Consider the following 16,805-nt stretch of genomic DNA (forward strand, 5'->3'; position numbering starts at 1 on the left):
TGGAGTCTGTTTTGTCTCCATCCGCTGGCCAAATAAGGTAATTAGTATTATTTCAATATCAGTTTTTCTATAGTATTTTTTTAGATACATTTAGATTAGTGTCCTAGTCAAACTGATGATGTAATTATTTATAATCCTTCATTAAATGATTTACATGCTTAAAAATCTTTTAAACACCAGGTAATATAGACTTCTTTTTATTGGTAACAAGAAAAGGGGAAAAAAAACAACCAGTATAAATGGGAGAGGACAGAAAGGGCGAAAACAAACAAGGGAAAATGGAGAAAGAGAGCCAAAGTACACAGATCACGCCTTGGGGAATCCCTTAATCCCCACCCACCCACTCCATCTGCTCACAGAAAGATATACCAGGTCTTAATGATGCGTGCAATTATCCATATGTGCAGTTTATTCCTGAGCTCGGATATAAAAAAAAGCTTGGTAGCTCGAGTGATGCTGCAGGAAATAGGATCCGTTCTAGATAGGAAAAGATTTTCATCAGAATATGGATTCTGTTTCTTGCGTGTCATTTCAGTTGCAAATTGTATCTTACAAATGATGGTGATGAATTCAGACAGAGGGAACCGTAGTGTTTGTGTGTGCACTGAACGTCCTGATGCTCTGACGAATCGCACGCGCTTTCATCAGCAGTCTCCACTCGCCGCATTGGCTCTCTCTCCAATCATGATTTTCCCATACAGCGAGCAGCACCGCTGAGAAGGAAAAACAACATGTCTGTCTAGACCTGCAGGATCCGTGCGCACACAGGCTTAGCTGCCCCCGCTATGGCTGGTTTAAGATGATATGGGCTACGCTGGACTTGGTGGTGGGCGCGCTGCTGAAGATGATGCTCGGTGGATTTTAAGCGCGCGGCGCGCATCTTTCCTGGAAATATGGCGACCATGCGTGTGCTGACGGCGTGCGGGCTGCTGCTGGCCTTCTGCGCGCTGGCGCTGCTCGCCGTAGCCATGAGCACGGACTACTGGTACGAGACGGACGCCCGCCGCCACCGCGAGCGCTGCAAGAAATACGCGGGCAAGCGAACTGACCCAGGTTACATCTACATTTCCAGTCAGAACCTACCGCTCCGCATGTTGCCCCAGCGGCCTGAGCGTGGGGGAGCGATCCTGAGAGCGAGGCGCGATCTGCTGCCGCCCTCCTCGGCCATGGAGTCGCGCTGCAGTCGCAGGTATAACTCGACGGCCACAGGCCTGTGGCGGAAATGCCATAGAGAAGGTTTCGACCAGGAGAACGATGAGCTCATCTTCAAAGGTGAGATCTGCTGGGATGGGCATTCAAGGCCACCATTAGTGCATCGGTCCATGACAGTACACCAGTCCCGATAGGGATCAGGCAGCTTATTAACATGGGACTGGAAATCACAACCACAGGAGAGGTGATACAATTAGGCCAAACGTACACCTGCAAAAGCTCCAGTGTTAAATCAACGCCTACATAATTTTTCATAAACTGAATACAGTAAGCCTACACAGTTAGTGGTAGTTTAACATTATAAATGCTAGACCACTCTTTCTGTTGTAAATTAAACACAGGTTCGTTACTGCGAAAAGATAAATAATAGTGTGTTCAGGGCTTTACGGAGCTCTGGCGCTATCCAAGGTGCTGATCTATGCAGTTAGAGCAACCACAGCTTCACGGTTAATCAGCTTCATCTTTTATCACACTGGCACTACACTGTTTTTTTTTTAAGCAATTCTAAAAATCGACTAGGCAGAGAACGCAGAGAATTGCACTGCATATTGAGTTCATGTGGTTTAAACTTGAGGAGAGAAGATGCCATTAAATCCAGAAGAGCATGAGCATGTACATGGTGAGCAATCAAGCTTTTGAACCCTTTGACTTTCTTTTAGCATAAATGCAATCACTTAAATTAGGCCATAATATGGTATATATACTTTCAAACGTTTCCATATAATTAATTCAGAGTAATTTACAGTGTAAAACACATAGATAATATACACACACGCACGCACACACACACACACACATATGCACACACTGGACCTTCTAGGACCAAGTTCTCCATTAGTTAAAAACTTTTAAAAGATTAAGTCTTTAGTACCAAAAAACTGGTCCAAAAACTGTCATTACTTGATGAACAAAACTGTGTAAAAACTGAGCAATTATACTTCATTCTTTAGATCAGTTTCAGTCATATTACTTTTGGTCTAATTAAAACCTCTTGATTAAAGTTAAGCATACTAAATAAACACTTATGAACTCTACCGCTAATCTAGTATATTCGAGGTACTGCTTTAAGGTTAGGATTACAGAAAACCACATCAGGAGTTAAAATGAAACTGTAGGTTAAAAACAACAATTGCTAGATCTCTCTACTGCACTTGCCCATGCCGAATACTAATGCATAGTTTCTTAAAATCAATATGTTTCTGTTCACAGGTTTGCTCCAGCGCTGTACACCAGTGAAATATTATTATTCCTCCGTGAATATTCCACGCAGTCTCCCAGTGAATATTACAAAGACAATACGGCAAGATGAGTGGCACGCTCTCCGTAAGTTATCTCCCATGGCATTTGGCTGATTGGCTAGACCAGGGCCAGCTAATGCAGTCACATAAATCAGAAGAACAGCTGACTGAGAACTCTTGGCTTCTCTGAAATGAAATAGAAGGAGAGACTTCTCACTCCTCCTGCTAACCACAGCCATTCAAAGTGCTCATTCCTCCTGGCTGATTTCATGCCTGCTCAAGCACAGACAATTGAAGAATCTAAAAATAGGACCATAGAAAAGGGAGAAATTGTACTTTTCCCTCAAAGGGAAATAGTGCTGATGTGATGCTGGCAACAGATTGTACACAATTGTTTTAATGAATCTGCAGTACCTTTTTTTATATTCTTTTGTCTGTTTCATTCAGAAAAAGTGTAAAATATGAGGACAATGATAAGATTCCTACTGAGCTGGAAAATCAGATAAAGTGCTTTTTTGCTTCGAAAACCAATCATGTAAAAGTCTTACAGCTAAACTTCTCTCTTGTAAACATGTCACTGCAGATTTGCAGAGGATGACTGCAGGGTTTATAGGCATGGCTGTTTCCATCATCCTGTTTGGCTGGATCATTGGCGTACTAGGCTGCTGTAAACACAACGAGCTGATGCAGTATGTAGCAGGGCTGCTCTTCCTAATGGGAGGTGAGTTCTGTTTACATCAATGCTCCACTGCTCCACTAGGTGGCAGAACATTACAAGGAAAAAAAAAACACAAAAATCAACATAGGGAAGCAAACTTATTGTAGTATAACAATGATGTTCCAGTGACTCTGTAATTACTACATTCTGGGAAGCAGTTTAAAATCTGGTAAATTTCAATCCTCTTTGTATCTATTGGCTGAAATTATATGGCCAACACGATGCATTGTGTGGTTGACGTGCTTGTCACTTATTCTCATTCACACCTGCTATGCAGCAGGTACCTTAAACAGTATTAGATTAGCTGTATTAGCACAGACATTTCTAGTACATACTGACCAAAAACAATAACTGGAATTGTCAGCTTCAGATTAATTAGAAATGGCTTTCTTGTGTTAATTGATATATACATATTACTGCTTTTAACTTTAAAACCTAGACCGATGGGACATCATTTGTAAAGATGTCAATAATTATAATGCAAATTATACATTGTACTGTAGTGACCCCTTAGCACAAAGTGCATACCTTTCCTCTGTTTTCCATCTCTGTGTCTCTGACCTCTCAGGAACCTGCTGTATCATCTCTCTCTGCACGTGTGTGGCTGGGATTAACTTTGAGCTGTCTCGCTACCCACGCCAACTGTACAGGCTGCCTGAAGACATCAGTCATGGCTATGGCTGGTCCATGTTCAGTGCCTGGGGTGGCCTGGGCCTCACACTGCTAGCAGGATTCCTCTGCACACTGGCTCCATCTCTTCACAGCCCTCAAACCACAACTGTACACAAACCACGGCAGGAGAATGGCATGGTTTGATGGACTTGACAAGCACGCACACACACACAAATGAGTACATAGCCCATATAAATACGGACCACAGGATGCCAGACACAACCTATACAATCATGTGCATGTATGTCATGGAAAGACAGACTGAAGGATTTAATTTCATAGAAGCACATGCAGACACACACACACACACACACACACACACACACACACACACACACACACACACACACACACACAGCTAAGCACGCTTGCCCTTGCACACACTTTTACAACGAATACATTCTCTATGAGTCACACCAGGCTCCTGTGCAACTCAAATCATAACAGCCTGGGAAAGTTTTTAAAGATGATGAGCAGTGAAAATAAACAAAGGAAAAATATGGAAGAAACAAAAAATGAACCTGCCATGTGTTTGGCGAGAAATTAATAAAAAATAAAAAAAAGAAAAGAGCACAAACTGAGAACAATATCCAGTCCCAAAATCTGTCATTGGGATTGTCTTTTATTCTAAATGTTTTTCTGTTCACATAATAATCCTCTCTCTCTCTCTCTCTCTCTCTCTCTCTCTCTCTCTCTCTCTCTCTCTCTCTCTCTCTCTCTCTCTCTCTCTCTCTCCCTCTCTCTCTCTCTCTCTCTCTCTCTCTCTCTCTCTCTCCCTCTCTCTCTCTCTCTCTATCTCTCTCTCTCTCTCTCTCTCTCTCTCTCTCTCTCTCTCTCTCTCTCTCTCTCTCTCTCTCTCTCTCTCTCTCTCTCTCTCTCTCCCCCTTTATTCCTTTGTTCTGCCTTTCCCTTTTCTTTTACTCTGTCTTTTGCTACTCTGTCTTTCTGTCCTTCTTCCCATTGCTTTATTTCTTCTCCCTAAAGAATCTGAAAATTTTTAGTTAGGTAAAATGTTATGTCTTGGCGTGTCTTTGGCATTGCCTGCTGCGTAGAAAAGAGGAAAAGAAACAACAAACAAAAGAAACACTATTTCAAGTGTCTTCCTGTACATGTTATTTCATTTGTGGTTTCAGCAACTTAAGGCAAAAAATGCAGAATGAGAGCAAGAGTACAAAAACACAGAAGGAAAATAACTTTGTGAAGGTGAACCTTTATCTTGATACAGTGTGTGTCTATATATCACAGACTTAAAATGGCTTGTATGAAAGAACATTTAAAGGGATTGAAAGCAGTATTATGGGGATCTGAAACGAGAATTGTTTTGACAAGATTTATCAAGACTTTTATCTAATAAAAATGAACTAAATCATGCATTTGTTGTCATCATGAAGAGAATGATGTAATCCTGTAAACAAGAAATGTACAATTGTTAAAAAAGATAAATGCCAAACCATGAATCGAGCACATATTGTGTCCTTGTACATCTGTAAGAAAAATATATGATGTCCCAATATGAAAGACCATATGAATATGAAATAATAGAAATCCCCAAAAAACTTAAAGGGGGTTCATAAAAATTGAAATAAAATAGGAGGGACATTTACAATGGTGAATAAACTTTTATGGTAATATGGATAGAGTGGAGTCTCAGTTAAATGTGTTTTACAAAGCTTTTAAATATTTCGGACAACCAAGAATGTGCTTTGCAACCAGCTCTTTCTATCTATTTTTGTCCTTGTAAAAAAGTCCACATGTGCTCCCTCTGCGAACAGCTGGAACATGGCGGCCACTGCTTGAGCCTTTTCACTACCCTTCAACTTTACCACAGATTGGAACCCCGACAAGAGTGTGTGGCCAAGAAACTGACACAACATGCATTTGACCAAGGCTGGAATTATTGTGAAACAATCAATATAAAACAGAAACCCTGAATCCCACAATAAACTGATTATTTTCTGTGACTGGTTAAAAAGATTGTGTCCCTTATAGGATCAAAGCTCTTCCAGAGTTATAAATGTACATGATTTATTTACCACCAGATTAAAAAAAAAATGTATACCATTCACTAGGTTTAAATAAATAGGATTAGGAAGATTTTGGCTCGTTATCTGGTCAAAAAGATTTTGTTTTCAATCATTACTTATTAAGTAGCACAGCAGCATAAATGCTTTCATATAAAATATTTATGGCATGTTTGCACCTCAATTACTGGTAGTGTTAAATTTATTTATTTATTTCATTATGTCATTATTTGTATTTACACACTATCTACACTGTGTACTTCAGTACCATCTTTAGCCTGGTCAGGGTTGCTGTGGATCTGGAGCTCTTCGCAGGAACACCAGGCTTGATGAAGGAATACACACTGGATGTGATGCCAGTATATCACAGCACACCCTAAACACACCTGTGGCAAATTAGGGAAGCCAAAACACATTTTGGGCAGTGGAACGAAACAAGATTATCCAGAGGAAACCCAGACAATCAAGGGGAAAACAAAACTACACAATAACATGGGATCAAACATTGCATTCATATTATGTTTTTTAGCTTAACAACAAAACTTTGTTTCACTGTTTAACAAAAATTGCCTTTTTTTATATTTACCAATTGTATCATGTTAAACAGCATTTCATTGGTTTCTTTCTTTCTTTCTTTCTTTCTTTCTTTCTTTTTTTTTTAAGATTCACCTTTAAAAAAAATCTGTCTATTGGCTAGTGGATGTCTTCACCAACATCTTCAACATCTTCCTGAGCAGTGCCGTTGTTCCTATGTGCCTCAAGATGACGACCATTTTTCCTGTGCCGAAGAAGTCTACAGTCTCCTGCCTCAATGAGTATCATCCCGTTGCGCTCACCAATCGTGATTAAGTGCTTTGAGAGGCTTGTCATGAGACACATCAAGACCCAGCTTCCACCCTCACTGGACCCCATGCAGTTCGCGTATCGTCCAACGATGCCATCTCCACGACCCTTTATCTGGCCCTCACCCACCTGGACAACATGGACTTATTTGTATAAATGCTGTTCTTAGACTTTAGCTCAGCATTAAACACAATCATCCCTTAGCACCTGATTGAGAAGCTGAGCCTACTGGGCCTGAACACCTCCCTCTGTAACCTGATCATGGACTTCCTGACTGGGAGACCTTAGTCAGTCCAGATCGGAAACAGCATCTTTAGTACAACCACACTAAGCACTGGGGCACCTCAGGGCTGTGTGCTCAGTCTACTGCTGTTCACTCTGCTGCAGCAATGCACAGCTCGAATCACATCATCAAGTTCGCCGATGACACGATTGTGGTGGGTCTCATCAGCAAGAACGATAAATCAGCATACAGAGAGGAGGTGCAATGGTTTACAGCCTAGTGTGGAGTGAACAACCTGTCTCTGAACATTGACAAAACCAAAGAGATGGTTGTTGACTTCAGGAGAGGACAGAGCTACCATTCTCCACTGATCATCAATGGATCCTCCGTAGAGATCATCAAGAGCACCAAAATCCTTGGTTTTCATCTGGCAGAGAACTTCACTTGATCACTCAACACCAGCTCCATCATCAAGAAAGCCCAGCAGCATCTCTACTTCCTGAGACGGCTGAGGAAAGCCCATCTCCCTCCCCCCATCCTAACCACATTCTACAGAGGGACCATTGAGAGCATCTTGAGCAGCTGCATCACTGCCTGGTATGGGAACTGCACCGTCTTGGATTGCAAGACCCTACAGAAGATAGTGAGGACAGCTGAGAAGATCATCACTCTATCACGGACATTTACACCACACACTGCATCCGCGAAGCCAACAGCATTTTGGATGACCCCACACACCCCTCACACACTCTTCACCCTACTGCCATCAGAGAAGCGTAAGCATTTGGGCCGCCACATCCAGACTGTGCAACAATTTCTTTCCTCAAGGCATCAGGCTTCTCAACACAGAACTGAACTAGAACACATGCACACACACTCAACTGTGTGACTGATCTGTACAACCCGAACTCAACACACAATCGTACTCACTTCACACGTCCATGTCTTCAGCACCAACCATATTATATCTCTTAATTACTACAAACTGTTTACATGGTTCTCTGCTGCTATTGCTTTTTTGCACAAACCATTTTGTTTACATTTTGTTTAATTACAAGGTACACTCCTGTACTCAGTTCTTTTTTACACACCGCACTGTGTAATATACAGTAGGTTTACTGGCGGCCACCATTAAGTTTCACATGACATTCAATTATTCTTTGTAAATCCCATGCAATGTTCAAAACATTTGTGTATAATTTTTATGCAATTCAACACACATTCTTTAGGATCTTTAAATCAAATCTTACCTACTGACTCAATAGTTGCTCTTTGTGTAGGTCATTTCTGTATATAGTCATCACACATAAACTACACATATGGCAGACAAAACAAAGATAAAACTATTTTTAATGATGCTCAAAATATATTTAAAATACACAGGTAAGAGAGATTCAGACTAATGTTCTACTGGGGAAAAGGCTATTCTTATTCTAGGAAATGTGTTTACGTAGCTATTTAACGATTCTCTATTTACATCAAAACAAAGAATGGACATAAGTGAGAGATTTCTATTTGGATTTTGATTATTTCAAGATAAAATCTGTCCATGTCCAGATGACCTATATCTATCTCAGTATGCTTTCAATTTTGCTTGAGGAAGTGATTGTAAAACAAGTTCTGGTATTTCACAGTTGTTTGTTTTGCAATGACAGTTGTCTGTGACATAACAGCTAAGGTTAAGATTTACTGTGAATCATGGCATTTCCATAAACAGTGTTTGTTTTTTACAGGGTGTGTTTTCTGTTACTTGGGAAATGTGAGTGCATTCATTTTTATCAGTCACATTAGCACATAGCAAACCAGACAATAGTAAAAACCCAACAAGCCTCTCCTCTTTTGACCTGGTCACTAGTAATAAATAACAATGCTACAGTATCAGAGCTGTCAGATCTGAATAAGTACTGTAGGTAAACACTCTCACACATTTAGACTTTTATTTTCTCTGGCTTCTCTTCTGGAGAAATTTATTATAAACATCCGTCAAAACACAGAGGAACCTTCTCATATAATGCTCATTCTGGTGCTCTGTTAAAAATGCTTTTAACCACAATGAAGTCTCAGTATACCCCCTACTCCCATATACTTTTCTGCCAAATTCTATTTAAATGACATTAAACAAATGTTGTTTAAGTAAAAAATACCCATTAAGAATCATATTCCAATATTTTAAACTTTATCGCTGACATTTAGTAGTCATGTGAGTGTTGGGAGTGTTGGGGTTGTGCTGATACAGTATATGTGTGAATGGGGGGTTGCACTGTGAAGTGCTGGATGGTGGAGTGTGTTTGAATTAGGGTCCTCTGGGGGAGAAAGGCTTTGAGGTGAGGCAAACACATGGAACAAGAGGAAATCAGAATCACGCTTCTTAGCTTCTCAAGATTTCCTCACAAGCTCGCTTTTGTCCCTCATTCTTGATTTCAGCTGAGTTGGGTGTTCCTACTTTCTCACTATCAACAGTTACTGTGGTGTTTTATCTCTCTAAACAATTCCTCTTCTGTTACAGCATGATATGACTTTTTATGTGGGAGGTTCTGCTCCATTTTTTCTAGTGTGTACTTGGGCTTTATCCCTTCAGGCCCCAGTCCCAGACTGTGGTCTATACAGAGCCCTGGCTCAGTGGCACTTGCATGCACAGGATGTTTCCTCTCCCATATCTCTGCATGACACAGCAGCAGAGCCCTGTTTCAACTCACTGTCATGCCACTAACTTGGAAAAGACACCAACACAGAGGATTGGTGCATGCTAAAAAAAATATCAGTGTGAAAATATGTACATCAGCAGTTTTTCTTTCTGTATTGTAGAGTATATCAGTGATTATTATACAAGAAAAAACTATTACCCTGATAAAATAATATTATAAATGACAGTTATAATCTCTAATCAGCTCACATATGTTTAAAAAGAGATTTATTCACCTGAGAAAATTTAGAAAGATATATGGAGATATAAAAAGTAAAGAAAAGAACATTTAGCAGTTCATCTTGAGGTAGCTGGACTCGTTTGTTGTGAATGTGTGTGGGTGTATGTTTATAGAGTCGCTTTGGCGCTGTTATGATGAGCACCGGCTGGTGCGTACCAGCAAGATACTGAGAATCCTGACTCTCTCTCTCTCTCTCTCTCTCTCTCTCTCTCTCTCTCTCACACACACACACACACACACACGCACACACGCACACACGCACACACGCACACGATATTTATACATGTACCCTCTCTCTTTCTGACAAACATTATACAGTTATGCAGACACAGACACACAGAGGTACCTCTGTCTCTTTCCAGGAATAGTGCTTCAAGGTTTTGCAAAATATAACCACATAAATATAAACATCTAGACATATAGTTAAAGCTAGTTAGAGCAAATATAGACAAATGAAATAGATATAAAAAACAAAAATCTATATTAAGTTTTTAAATATTTGGCTATGTTTAACAAATCACATGACATTTAGCATTTAAAATCACTCCACCATAACTACTGTTTTTTGTAGACTTGATTTATCAAACAAAGTTAAAAAGAGAAGGATTAGACAACTTTGTACGTGTCATACTGTATATTTCTTCCTAGTCAGTGATTGCTCAAAGTAGATGCCCTTAACCCTTAACCATCCAGAGAACCCTTAAGAAACATTATTAAGAACTATATATCACATTTATAGTCAATTTTTCTTCTGCCGTTCCCATTTCTTTTAAAGCGTTTAAGCACGTTATTTACCATATTCATTTTCTTCTGTTTCGCAACCAGAAATTACATCCAGATGGACAGACTTAAGATGCCGGTGAATAAAAACCAAATCTGCTGACTTTATGCTGTCAGCAATTTCATCTTCCTTCTAGATTCAACCAGACATTTTTTGAGAATAACATAGCAGGAAATGCTTCGATACTTCCTGACATTAACATGGATAGGCACAAGGGCATGTGCACATCATTATGGTGTTTAGTCTGGAATGAGCATGAAGTTTTGATTAAAGTAAAAGAGTGAAGATCATTTCAGCAGGTTAACCATCCCATAGCAGCGGCGTTTGCTGGAGGAAACTGTCTAGACTCTGCTGAGGTCAAGGGAAAAGGAAAAACGGGTCACTTTCTTTACATTACTCTGTTTGATTATTCCTCCATGTGGTGTAATGGGAGAAGCTACTTTTCTATGGCACAGGAAATACCTTCTCTTTGCACCAGCTTCCTGAGCACCACTGATTCTGCTCCTTAGCTTATTCTGTAAAATAAAATCCCAAACGACCTCTTTGGGTCAAATAAACACACCGTATATGTGAATCGGACAAAACTCCGTCTTACCACACTGCCAGGTTTTGTTTGGTAAAGTTATGTAATGATTACGAATCAAACGTATTATAAACATAACAGAAAACACAAAATCGTTGCAAGTAAGGATATTTTAAATGACAATAACTCAACAAGCCAGTAAATCAAGGTATCACAGTGCCATTTAGTCTCCACAGTTCATGACTTTTTGGATAGTCACTTCCTTAACAATGTTCAGATACATCGTTTTCCTGAGGTGTCTTCGGAAACATCCGCCCAACCTATATATTTGTACTTTCCTATTTGAGTTAAGATTTTTATAAAAATGACACACTATCACTTCAAACCTTTTAGTGTCTAAAGCAGCTTAAATGACCAGGATAAAAAATTATTTCTTAAATCATTAAATGTTCAAGTACTCGTTTTTAAGTCGGTTTAACCTGGTGCCATGGCTGCGAATGATGAGGGAGATGAGCTCGTGTTTGTCCTTGAGGCCAGAGGAGATGTCCATTGTCTCCTGCAGAGAGCTCCTCACACTCTGCATGGGCTTCAGCAGGGTTTTAGTGAACTCCTGCTCCTCTTTCTGCTCCGACTCCTGACCTTGCTTGAATTTCACCTCGAGCTCCACGAGAGATTTCTCGACACCGGCAAAAGCCTCAGTTATTTGATCGATCTCTTTCCTCAGGTACTTGCTGTACGTATCCTCTCCATCCAGGTCATATAAGACAGTTCTCCCGAGACTCTCCAGAACTCGAGCCGAGTCCTCGACCTGTTGCTTGATGATGATGAAGTCGTCGCGGATAACCGAATCCCGGTCCTCTTCCGCTAAACACGGCGCGCGGTCCAGCCATTTAAACAGCATCTGGCATTTCTCCGGGTCCTCAGTCTCCTCGTAGTCGCCGTCGGGAACGAAGAAGTGGTGAAAGGTGCCGTTCGATATCTCGGCCTGAAGTGGGCCAGAATACACTGCGCTACAAACGGGCAGTGAGAGTAGGGCTAAAGCGAGCGGCTGGAACACAGGCAGCATGGTTACCGCCGCGTGCTGAGCAGAGAGTGATGTGATGGCAGTGTGAACTCCAAAGCCTTTCACTCCCATATTCCTCTCATATTACAGCACACACACACACACACACACCCCCCTAATCCCCACCTCGCTCTCTCTCTCTCTCTCTCTCATTTTACTGCCACTCCACAGATTCATGCTCCCACACAATAAATCCACGTCTCAATACATTCTCACTATTATCCACAAGTAAAACCTTAACCTTATTGAAAATGCTGTTAAGGACTCACTAATTGGACATTGAATAAGCCGTGTTAAACACCTCTGCTAGATAAATCCAGTTTAGTGTGACCAGCTATTACATTCAGTTTTAACTCTAAAGTACTTCCAACTGCAGACAAGGCACCATTACAAAAATCTGGATTCTAATTCCTAATGACCAAGTCCAAGGATAGAGTAACAAGGAAATCAATCTCCATGTGAGAGAAAACTGATAAAAAATGGGGATATAATTGACTGTAAATTGATAATGATCAGTGTGAGCATGATGGTCTTTATGAACACTGCAGAGGCTTTAGGCACAGTGTTCAGGTGACATTATAAGTACAAGGGAGTCTTGGGAATAAACTGACCCGGTGAGACCAGACACCACAAAATGTAGGGTATCTAAAAGGAAGTGTCAGCAACAAACCTAAATGACTGTGTGACAGATTGGGGAAAACAGCATCAAAACCTCCAACTCTTCAATAACACTTTGTCCAGGGACCCCCACAACACAAGCTGAGCTGGACAATATGGTAGATTATCTTTGAAAGCTGGAAAGTGCTGGTGGAAAGTTAAATTTTAAAGAAAATATCTAAGTAAGGTATAGAAATTATATAAGGCCTCAGTATGAGTGTCAGGCTGCAGACGCGGAAGCCGATATAGTCCGATCATTGTCCTTTTATTTTTAACAACCGTACAACACAAAAACACTCATAAGCCGTTGAAAACAACAAACAAAGACATCCGCTCGATACGCGTTGCCCGCTATGAGTTCGAATGTCCCAAGCATAATCCATAAAGCCTTCGGCAATGAGTAATCCAAGTCGGAAGTGGAATTCGCATATACAGCTGGCGGTCGAGCAGCCACGCGATTGTCCAGCTTGACAATATAACGACCGACAGCCTGTGACTCAAGAACGTGAGTTTATGTAGTCTGATCTTTCATGAGCCACAGCTGTCGGTAATCTTGGGAAGCAGCGTGACTGCTATCGAGGGGGGCGTGGCAGGGTGGATCTCTGACAGCTACAGACGGGGGCGTGGCAGGGTGAATCCCTGACAGCTACAGAGGGGGGCGTGGCAGGGTGAATCCCTGACAGTACCCCCCCCCCTCCAGGGGCGACACCTGACGCCCCAAAACCCACCTATGCCAGGCGGGCCAGGGCACTCCGAGGAAGGCCTCCTTAGACGCCTGGGAGCAACCTCTGCGGAGAGCCGGCATGGGACAACACCTTGCAGGAGGATCCGGAACGGAGCCACGCCCTCGGTGCTGACGGGAGGCTGAGTAAAGCCCCTGGCGGGGATTGGAGCCGGAGCGACCTCCATGGCGGGGAACCGGAACTGGACGCCAACCATGACAATGACCGGGGAGTGAAGGACATCCCAGGCGGAGACCAGGAACGTCGTACCACCCTCTGAGGGACCTGGAGGACCGACGTCGCCGTCAGAGGGACCTGGAGGACCGACGTCGCCGTCAGAGGGACCTGGAGGACCGACGTCGCCATGCGGGGATCCTGGGGGCGATCTGTCGTCCTGAAGAGGACCTGGTGGCGAGACGTCGCCTTCTGTGGAGCCCGGTGGCGAGACGTCGCCTTCTGTGGAGCCCGGGGGCGAGACGTCGCCCTCTGTGGAGCCCGGGGGCGATCCTTCGCCCTGCGTGGAGCCCGGGGGCGATCCTTCGCCCTGCGTGGAGCCCGGGGGCGATCCTTCGCCCTGCGTGGAGCCCGGGGGCGATCCTTCGCCCTGCGTGGAGCTTGGATGCGATCCTTCGCCCTGCGTGGAGCTTGGATGCGATCCTTCGCCCTGCGTGGAGCTTGGATGCGATCCTTCGCCCTGCGTGGAGCTTGGATGCGATCCTTCGCCCTGCGTGGAGCTTGGATGCGATCCTTCGCCCTGCGTGGAGCTTGGATGCGATCCTTCGCCCTGCGTGGAGCTTGGATGCGATCCTTCGCCCTGCGTGGAGCTTGGATGCGATCCTTCGCCCTGAAGAGGACCCGGGGGCGAAACGTCGCCTTCTGTGGAGCCCGGGGGCGAAACGTCGCCTTCTGTGGAGCCCGGGGGCGAAACGTCGCCTCCTGCGGGCGCTGGGGGCGAGCCGTCGCCGTCGGTGGAACCCGGGGACAGCGGTTCAACTTCCCTTTCGCAGTCCTGGAGCCGGGGTGAGTGCACAGGGAAACCCCTGGGCGTAGGGGCGCTCCTTGGGACCCTTAGGAGCAGATCGGAGCCTACTGAGCAGCCTGGAAATGAGGTGAAGCCTGCCTGGAGATCCACGAGCGGAGAAGGGCTCGCCTGGAGGTCCACGACATCAGTGGAGCTCTCTTTGGGACACTGAAGCGGAGACGAGCTCGTGGGGTCGCTCGGAGGCGGAGACGAGCTCTCGGGAGGAGCCTGGAGCGGAGACGAGCTCTCGGGAGGGACCTGGAGCTGGGCGGAGCTCTCTGGAGGGACCTGGAGCTGGGCGGAGCTCTCTGGAGGGACCTGAAGCTGGGCGGAGCTCTCTGGAGGGACCTGGAGCTGGGCGGAGCTCTCTGGAGGGACCTGGAGCTGGGCGGAGCTCTCTGGAGGGACCTGGAGCTGGGCGGAGCTTTCCGTGGGCGAGATGTCGCCTTGGAAGGGGCTCTGGGATGGGGCGTCGTCTGGAGAGGGATTTGGAGGAGTCACTTCGCCTTCTGTGACCGGAGGTGTCGGCGCGGCGCTCTCGTGACGACTCTGTGGCGGGAAAGCATGCTCCTGGAGACTCTGTGGCGGCGCGGCGCTCTCGTGACGACTCTGTGGCGGGAAAGCATGCTCCTGGAGACTCTGTGGCGGCGCGGCGCTCTCGTGACGACTCTGTGGCGGGAAAGCATGCTCCTGGAGACTCTGTGGCGGCGCGGCGCTCTCGTGACGACTCTGTAGGGGGAACGCATGCTCCTGGAGACTCTGTGGCGGCGCGGCGCTCTCGTGACGACTCTGTGGCGGGAACGCATGCTCCTGGAGACTCTGGCGGCGCGGCGCGGCGCTCTCGTGACGACTCTGTGGCGGGAAAGCATGCTCCTGGAGACTCTGTGACGGCGCGGCGCTCTCGTGACGACTCTGTGGCGGGAACGCATGCTCCTGGAGACTCTGTGGCGGCGCGGCGCTCTCGTGACGACTCTGTGGCGGGAAAGCATGCTCCTGGAGACTCTGTGGCGGCGCGGCGCTCTCGTGACGACTCTGTGGCGGGAAAGCATGCTCCTGGAGACTCTGTGGCGGCGCGGCGCTCTCGTGACGACTCTGTGGCGGGAAAGCATGCTCCTGGAGACTCTTTGGCGGCGCGGCGCCCTCGTGAAGACTCTGTGGCGGCGCGGCGCCCTCGTGAAGACTCTGTGGCGGCGCGGCGCCCTCGTGAAGACTCTGTGGCGGCGCCCTCGTGAAGACTCTGTGGCGGCGCGGCGCCCTCGTGAAGACTCTGTGGCGGCGCGGCGCCCTCGTGAAGACTCTGTGGCGGCGCGGCGCCCTCGTGAAGACTCTGTGGCGGCGCGGCGCCCTCGTGAAGACTCTGTGGCGGCGCGGCGCCCTCGTGAAGACTCTGTGGCGGCGCGGCGCCCTCGTGAAGACTCTGTGGCGGCGCGGCGCCCTCGTGAAGACTCTGTGGCGGCGCGGCGCCCTCGTGAAGACTCTGTGGCGGCGCGGCGCCCTCGTGAAGACTCTGTGGCGGCGCGGCGCCCTCGTGAAGACTCTGTGGCGGCGCGGCGCCCTCGTGAAGACTCTGTGGCGGCGCGGCGCCCTCGTGAAGACTCTGTGGCGGCGCGGCGCCCTCGTGAAGACTCTGTGGCGGCGCGGCGCCCTCGTGAAGACTCTGTGGCGGCGCGGCGCCCTCGTGAAGACTCTGTGGCGGCGCGGCGCCCTCGTGAAGACTCTGTGGCGGCGCGGCGCCCTCGTGAAGACTCTGTGGCGGCGCGGCGCCCTCGTGAAGACTCTGTGGCGGCGCGGCGCCCTCGTGAAGACTCTGTGGCGGCGCGGCGCTCTCGTGAAGACTCTGTGGCGGGAAAGCACGCTCCTGGGGACACTGTGGCGCCGTGGCACGCCCACGGGAACCTCGGAACAGAGCGGCACGCCTGTAGAAGCTCTGTGACGGCATGGTGTGCTCGCCGACGCTCGGAGATGGTGTGGTGCGTCCACGAGAACCCCGGAACACAGCAGCACGCTGGTAGAGACCCTGAGATGAAGCAGCCCTCTCATCAAAACATTGGGGCTGAGCTGCAGGCTCATGGGAGATCCGGCACGGAGCCGCGTGCTCTTGAGAACCTTGGAATGGAGCACCTTCCTCCTCAAGGGGACTGTAGTGGAGATCCACCGCCTCTATCCCCAACTTCCCCAGAAGCAGCC

At 46.2% G+C, this 16,805-nt stretch overlaps 2 protein-coding genes across 2 annotated transcripts; one reads left to right on the forward strand and one right to left on the reverse strand.

Annotated features, from left to right (window-relative positions):
- The first annotated feature begins 355 nt into the window (after positions 1–355).
- On the forward strand, positions 356–4,525 carry tmem276a (transmembrane protein 276a). Its single transcript, XM_083545762.1, has 4 exons — positions 356–1,272; positions 2,422–2,535; positions 3,034–3,171; positions 3,737–4,525. Exons 1-4 carry the CDS (start codon positions 894–896, stop codon positions 3,982–3,984), a joined length of 879 nt encoding a protein of 292 aa, XP_083401888.1. The 5' UTR covers positions 356–893; the 3' UTR covers positions 3,985–4,525.
- Positions 4,526–10,328: 5,803 nt separating this feature from the next.
- Positions 10,329–12,347, reverse strand: fibina (fin bud initiation factor a). Its single transcript, XM_083545703.1, has one exon. The coding sequence runs from the start codon at positions 12,288–12,290 to the stop codon at positions 11,598–11,600; it is 693 nt and encodes a 230-aa protein (XP_083401829.1). The 5' UTR covers positions 12,291–12,347; the 3' UTR covers positions 10,329–11,597.
- Between the last annotated feature and the right edge of the window lie 4,458 nt (positions 12,348–16,805).

This window comes from Silurus aristotelis (genome assembly GCF_946808225.1).
Source record: "Silurus aristotelis genome assembly, chromosome: 7".
Classification (NCBI taxonomy): domain Eukaryota; kingdom Metazoa; phylum Chordata; class Actinopteri; order Siluriformes; family Siluridae; genus Silurus; species Silurus aristotelis.